Consider the following 7,277-nt stretch of genomic DNA (forward strand, 5'->3'; position numbering starts at 1 on the left):
ATTGGTTTCCATCATAGAGTTTCTGGACAAAAACCGAATAAATGATGAACTAACACGCTGGTGTTAGATTGTGATGCCTATGGCTTCTTAGGTTAAAAAAGGAACTGTGTAATGAATGGTTGCTAATCTGATTTCGTTGGTTTAGGAGAATCGCAGCGCCCCAATTGACATCCTAAGTTACATGTAGTTATACGATTTCGTCCTTCTCATTCTGCAGGTATATCTAAGCTTACATCCTCCGCCGTGAGGCGTATGGTAAGAGAGGCAGGTTGATTTACTTGCTCTGCGATTTTCTCGACTTCAGAATGCGGGTCAGATTTTTGTGTGTGTCTGTATTTCCGGCCGCTGCCAGCCTGCCTGCCCGCAGATATTTCAGAGAGTGGCAAAAAGCTCGAGTCATCACGTTCCTTATAGCTAAGTCTACAAGGTCACCTTGAGGAAGTGAATTCAGTTCAATGAACTGTCACAACGGCTGTCTTGTTGGGGGGGGTGGCAACCACTGGTCTTCAAGTTTGTGCCTCCTCAGTCAGTCCCAAACCCTTGTGATTGACAAAACAGGTAGATCTGTTTATGTCTCAAAAATCAGCTAAGCGTTGAACGTTTTGCCCTCTGTTGTTTGATGTTGTCTTGCCCCAGTACATGGGTCTTTGCTGCATAGCACATGTACATGTCGTAGGAGAAACGATAGAGCAAGGACCTTGCTCTATGGAGAAAAATGTCGATTCTGGACCAGCTCTCACAATTTTTAACTTTTACAAAATCTCCTTGGTATCCGAGGTCAAAGATTAAACGAACAAACAAACAAAACCCAGAGCGTTTGACCCACTTTTGACGACCTGGGTAGCTAAACCCCAGCCGAATGTTGTAAAAGTTGAAAATTCTGAGCGCTGGTGAATCCCAAAAGACTGTGAATTGGTCCGTTGGGATAACATTTGGGTCTCTCGTTCTCGGTTGGCTATTTAAAAAATGGGTTGACCTCGCTGAAGGTCTCTGGCGACTCCATATTTTGCCCAATCCCCCAATTTACCGCCCTTCCAAATAAAAAAATTCACAAGTTCTCAAAGTCCAACTATACCCGTATTTTCTGCGCTCTCAATTTTGTTTACTCAAGCACACAGACTCAACGTCATTAAAATAGTTCAAGCTCCAGATTCGCTCTTTTAAGAAACATTTGTGTACACGACCTGGTACTGACGCATGACGCCCGGGAGCCAGTCAGGGCCTTTATATAACATGTTGTCGATAATGATTGCAGACCAGTAAATAAGCTGCTGTAGACCACATTCATAAATATTCGATTCCCAATTCACAAAATCAGGAAATTGTCTCACAAGTTTCTCAGGTGCTCAAGACAGTTTATTAAATTAAAGTTCTCTTCTTTATCTTTCATTTTCCTTTCAATCTCGACTCTTGAAGGATATTTCTCTCCACAGAAAATCAGTCGTGAGGCCAATCGCCATTTTGAAAGTTGATGCCTATATACACTCCATTGCAAAATAAACCGAATTGGAGGGCTTCATTTGGTCCGATACTTTCAGAAATACAAGCTGGCAGTCCTGCTGATAAATTCCACCCTAGTCCTTCTTAACAAATCGCCCTGTCCACGTGCTTCGAACTGCTCCACATAGTGATTCGGCACGCGCAGCCAACTTTGGACCTATTGACAGGCCTGCAACCGTTAAAATCAGCCTGAGAGCCAGCACGGTCGCTACCATTCCCTTTTTGCAGAGTACGCAACAGCCAAGACCAGGCAACTCACAGCTACATTTTCGTCTGATATGAGGTAATAAGCATCTATTCTAAAGTTGTTTTCCAGGGGTGGTTTTAATGTAAAAGCCTGCAAATATATATATTGTATTTCTCTTTATCCTTAGAACCAAGGCAGTGAAAATCTCCAGGCAGACCAGACCATCGATTTGCTCTATACTGAAGAGGGCTCGAACAGCGCCACCCAACGCTTCCAAGTGTATGTCGAAGTTTATCTGAACTAGAAAGATGTGTAAAAGAACGTAATGAGATATAACTTTAAACAATATGCAGCCAACTTTTGACAGTGGTTGGAAATTTCATTTCAAACATTTCAACAAGGTTAAACAGGGAGGTACTTTCACCAAATGTTAGTTCTTGCCTAAAATAAAAAAAAAATGGGAAGAAACATTAAGCGAATTTTATGAATTTGCATCAGATTATCCTCTGTTCAATACTTTGCTCCAGCTAACTGTTGACTTTTGTAGAAAAAAACTAACAAACAATTTTACCAGATGTTGGGGTTAATGGTCACGTCCGTTATGTTGTCGTAATCGTTGTGTGGACCAATGTACAGAGGGTGCATAATGAACAGGACAGCTGTCGATACCCCTCATGTGAATTTTCCACTTACGTATACGTTACCATGGCAGCGTGAACAGGTTGTGTACTTTCAGGACCTTGCATAATGAAGGAACACTCAAAAACACTCATTTTAATTTCTGTAACAGAGTCAAGGGCTTGCATAATTTAATCAAGGAACTAGAAGACACCAGAGTTGCTATAACTGCAATTAAAATTTGTTTAACAATTTAATTGTATGTATTAAAAACATGTTCTTCTTTCAATTAGTCGAAAGAATTACTCGGTGTTCGCATTACTCCTCCCGAACCACTCAGGGAATTAAAAGACTAAAGACCAAATGATGACCACTCTGTAATGACAGAAGGTTTTGTCACTTGTCGTGATTGTAAAGTTCAGTTTACCCCTAGTTCGATTTTAAATTGGAAAATATAGACAAAAGTACAAATAGTGTTTGGTAATGAAAAAAAGGAAGTGAAATACACGGAGAAGCTTTTAGCCAACCTCTAAATAACACTGCCAGGTTTACAGGCGGAAATGATGGGAAACAAATACAGGTATATCACCGAATTGAAGATGCGCCGGGGTTAGGTCAAACGCATAATGACGAAAGTGTGTTTTTACTACCGCGTGCCGGATCTAATGACACAGCGGAGAAGAAATGGGCCACGTTATACTAGCCACATGAACTGTGAAGTAACGACGGGAGCATTTTTACATTTTACAGCCTCTAGGCCTAATTATTATTACATCATTCCACAGGCATCTGAACTAATTGCAAACCTACGTCATATCAGTCAAGACAATTTAAAGGATGTCTTTAGCGTCGCCTGTTTTTAATGCACGGGAGGAACGGTGAGGGGCGCCTTACCAAGGGCGTAGCGACCGGTGTGTGTGTGGGGGGGATGCACCCTAGAAAATTAAACCCAGGCGGCAAAGAGATCTTCGGTCGCCAAATGAATCAAAGATTGGTACATAAACGATATACGTTGGCCGTCGGGATTTCCCCTGAAGCATAAAATGTAGCTTACGACGGATTTCCATTTTACACGACACGAAGCACACCCCCCCCACAGAAAATGCCTTCGCTGCGCCCCTGGGTGTTACATACCCAGAGGCTGAGGTTACAGACCTGTGCCCGGCAAAAACTACGACGTCCATGATTTCAGCGTTCCTCAATGGCACGCACGCGCAGGCTGTACCTGCCAAGTGATGCGAGTACCTGCACGGGCCTGGATCGAGTGGCCTGATCACGTTGTAAACGCTTGGTGAAAGGGACCTTATCCCCCAAACCAACTCTTTACCGACGAACGCATTACCAAAATTAACAGGTCGATTCGCGCTCACGTTTGTTGGGTGCGTAGGCCCTCCCCCCCCCCCAAAAAAAGACAACAGCGCTCTGGCATCGGGAACAGAGTTGGACGCAAAACACCAATTAGTCACAATCATGGAAAGTCTCAACTCAGAACCCGGTTTAGAAAAGACCATCGATCAGGTTCAAGACTCGCTGCAGTACGCAAAAACGCCTCTCAACTTTGTCATGAACGCGGTGATGTATCTTGTCACGTCGGTCATGGCCTTGACGGTGGAAGTGTATGACGGTTACAACGATAGCTTGCAGATTGCAACCGCAATTTAAGGGAAAGGTGGTATCAGCCGGCTTTGAACTCTCAGTAGCCACCGGCCCTCCCGTCATCCAAGCCTACCGACGACTTGGAGACATCAGAACCATCCACACCCGAACCTCTCCTCATCCCTATGAAGAATTAATGCGCCCACTCCGTTAGTCGTTCTGGAGTCTTTGGTCGAAGATTTTGGTCAGCAGCGTGGAGTCAGTGCATGCTTCCCCCATACAGGCAAGTGATAGGTCCTGTATCATCCACCTTGCCTCTCAAAGTCGCACGGGTCAGTCTTCCACGCCCATTCATCCACGAAGCTGTTTGTTAGTCAACCTGTCTCATTAAACCACATTTGCACAAGGTGTCACCCTCGGGCCTCACAAGTTCAAGGCTTGCCATTCCTGTTCTTTCCATTTTTGAATAAGTCGCCGGAGAGCAGAAACGGGCAATGAACTGCTGAGAATTATTTTGTTGGGAATAACGCACTCATTGCCAAGGCAAGGGGACCGGGGTGTGTTTTGGCGACACGAACCACGATTTTTTTTCAGCTTGGTTTAAGTGCTTTCGTAACTTGGTCAGCGACGTCATTGTTTCGACTGAACGAGAACCGAAAGTTTGAATTGGTTCATTACCGGTTTAAATTAGCAGAAAATAAGCAGACAATTTTGCCTCCCCACAAACTCGTAAATGTATCATGCACTTCAAAATTTGTTGTGACATGCAGCAAATCAAAGAGATACTTCCTTCTAGAACGTTGGCCCTACGTGAAAAAGAGAGCAGCACTTATGAGAAACATGGCGAATATCGAGTGAAAATGGTGTTCATTAACACTGTCGTCTGCTTCCTTTGTTCAATGCCTCTGTCAGAATGGTGTAACCGTTTCTGTTTCTTCGTTGTATGGTTTCTTGGTTATTGCTTCGACGTCACAAACACTTTTCTGGTTAGGGATGGGAAAAACACGCCCCAGGTTTCCTTTGTGTGACGTAACGCGCCAACTGTCGTCGAATAGCACGACAACATTGTCTGTGCGCACGCGCTCATTTGATAATGCCTCACAGTTGCTTGGTACCCTTATCTCTATGCTTGGTACCCTGATCTTTATGCTTGGTACAAAGAAGTAAATGTTTGAAATTTTTAAACTTCGCCAATCTCACAGACGCCCATTCAACCGAAACGTGATGGAAAGCTTGCTTGGGATGATTTGGCCATTCAGGAGGTCATCACCTTCTGCAGACTGGCGAGGCATGACAAACGTAGGCAAACAATCAGTACGGTACATGATAATAATAAACATAATAATAAATGTTGCCGTTGTTTCATATCTATGGTATATATACTGTTGAGTACAACTTCGAAATACCAAAAGTTGTTTCTTAATCTTCCATATCTTCAATAAGGCTGGAAGACGTAGTCCTAGACATCAAGAACGCGTATCTTCTGTAGGAGACTTGGAGAAATTGGCTGAACTGCAACATTACATCGTCACAGGAGATTTGAGCGCTTTCAAGAAAAGTCTGGGCCGACTATCGTCCAGTGCTGACGTTTTGTACCCCTCCCGGTGGGTCATCAGACCGACGTTGGCGCTCTTCAACGCACAAGGTAGGCATTCTCAGAGACTTCCAGCAAGTGTGTGTCTGATCCATGTGGCGGCCAGTCGTGGCCGTCACGACATGCTAGAAGCGCTGCTCTCGGCCGGTGCTTCGCCCAACGTCCTGGACTCCAACGGGGAGTCAGCCCTCCACCACGCTGCCACCAATCCAGGCACCTTCCGGGCCTTGCAGTTCCACTCCTACGCTGACCATTCACGGCTGGTTGCCAGGTGGACAAGCGGTAGCCATCGGTGTGTTGAGCTACTGTGCTCCGTGCCGGGAATTGACCTGAACATCCCCAGCCGTCTAGATAGGGCTACCCCTTTGCACAGGGCATGCGAGGCGGGCAGGCACGCGAGCGTCTCCGTTCTGCTGGCTCACGGCGCCGACCCGAACGTCCTGAATGCCTTCGGCGAAACCCCGGCGGCGATGGCTTTGATCGCCGGTCACGAGCACGTCTTCCGTTTGTTCTTAGAATTGGGCATAATTTTCGGGAGCCTGGATGCTATACCATACATACTCCACACGTCCGTTAACGCTTACACCGAGTCACCAAGTCAGGATAAATTCAACATCATCCAGGAGATTCTCCGGCACAATGGTGACCTGAATAAGCAAGACCAACTCGGCAACACCCCACTTCATTATGCTGCAGCGGGGTCCCTAGTGGACTATCACCTAATATCGACGCTCCTTGCTCGCGGTTCGGACGCAGACGTGAAGAACAAAATGGGAAGAACTCCCCTCGTGGAATTCTTTTTCTCGCACCAGATCCATACGAACAACACCAACATCAAATCGGTGGTTCTCCTCGCTTCCTACATGACCACCACGCCCGTCATCCCGGCCGGGCAGTGTGTTGCCGACAACGTGCACAGCGGGATGTGGTCCCCGCTGTACCGAAAGATCACGGAAATCATCCGAGTAATGTCCAGGAAGGCACCGTCCCTCCGCCACCTTTGCCGGCAGGCCCTGCGACGCGCTGTCCGGCCGCACCGGCTTGGAGATCCGGCTGTTGTGCATGGCCTTCCCTTGCCGAAAGCCTTGAGAGACGAAGTTGCGAGTCGTGTGGACCCAGAAAGCTACAGTGGGCACTTGGTGGATTACCTTTTAGAACAGAGAGAGTTCTCTCAGCTTGATTTCCTCAACAGTGTCTCCCGAGATATCAGGCAGTATGATTGAATTCATACGAGTTAATTGTCCCCACACCACGTCATGTCCGTAGATTGTCAAATGGACGTCGTTAGCTGAATATCACACAGCCAACTCTCATTATGGCAAAGTTAAAGGGGCAAGATTACTTATAACAAAACTTTGTTATAGAAGGAGTTGAAAACAAAGAAAACTTAGTAATTCAAGAAATTGGGATTCTCAGAATTGCTCTTTACATAAACAAAATTTTGTACAGTGAGTCGACTGTACTTCATATGAGTTGTTAATCGTTGAACTGCTCCAAAGCTGTCTAAATTTTGAGTACATGTTTATAAGAACGACAAGTGCATTCCTATTTGGTTATGTGCATTGAAAAGTTAATTACAATTATCTATGCTTTCCTAGTGACTGAGGGCGCTGTTGCTGTGTGTCACCCAGGGTCGCTTATTGTTATGCTCATAAACAGCAATAAATCAGCAAAGAAGAGAAATTTTAGCAAAATCATCAACAAAAAATGCGGGACATTTTATGTACAAACCAATGTAACATTAAGGCTTCTTATTGGGATGACCTCACACTCCCAGTTTTG

General features: G+C 45.4%; 1 protein-coding gene and 1 long non-coding RNA gene across 2 annotated transcripts in view; both read left to right on the forward strand.

Annotated features, from left to right (window-relative positions):
- Positions 1-3,392, forward strand: part of LOC147800023 (uncharacterized) — a 33,091-nt gene extending 29,699 nt beyond the window's left edge. The window contains exon 4 of the long non-coding RNA XR_015428292.1: positions 218-3,392. This is a non-coding gene — a long non-coding RNA (uncharacterized LOC147800023). The remainder of the gene's footprint in view (positions 1-217) is intronic.
- A 1,700-nt stretch (positions 3,393-5,092) lies between these two features.
- On the forward strand, positions 5,093-7,189 carry LOC110976114 (ankyrin repeat domain-containing protein 61-like). The gene is made up of 2 exons (XM_087148813.1): positions 5,093-5,220; positions 5,345-7,189. Exon 2 carries the CDS (start codon positions 5,618-5,620, stop codon positions 6,716-6,718), a length of 1,101 nt encoding a protein of 366 aa, XP_087004939.1. The 5' UTR covers positions 5,093-5,220; positions 5,345-5,617; the 3' UTR covers positions 6,719-7,189.
- The last annotated feature ends 88 nt before the right edge of the window (positions 7,190-7,277 follow it).

This window comes from Acanthaster planci, linkage group LG02 (genome assembly GCF_054643075.1).
Source record: "Acanthaster planci isolate LZ-2023a linkage group LG02, COTS_SCS, whole genome shotgun sequence".
Classification (NCBI taxonomy): domain Eukaryota; kingdom Metazoa; phylum Echinodermata; class Asteroidea; order Valvatida; family Acanthasteridae; genus Acanthaster; species Acanthaster planci.

Coding starts and splice junctions, on each gene's coding strand:
- LOC110976114 (XM_087148813.1), top strand. CDS start 5,618: ATGCTAGAAGCGCTGCTCTCGGCCGGTGCTTCGCCCAACGTCCTGGAC.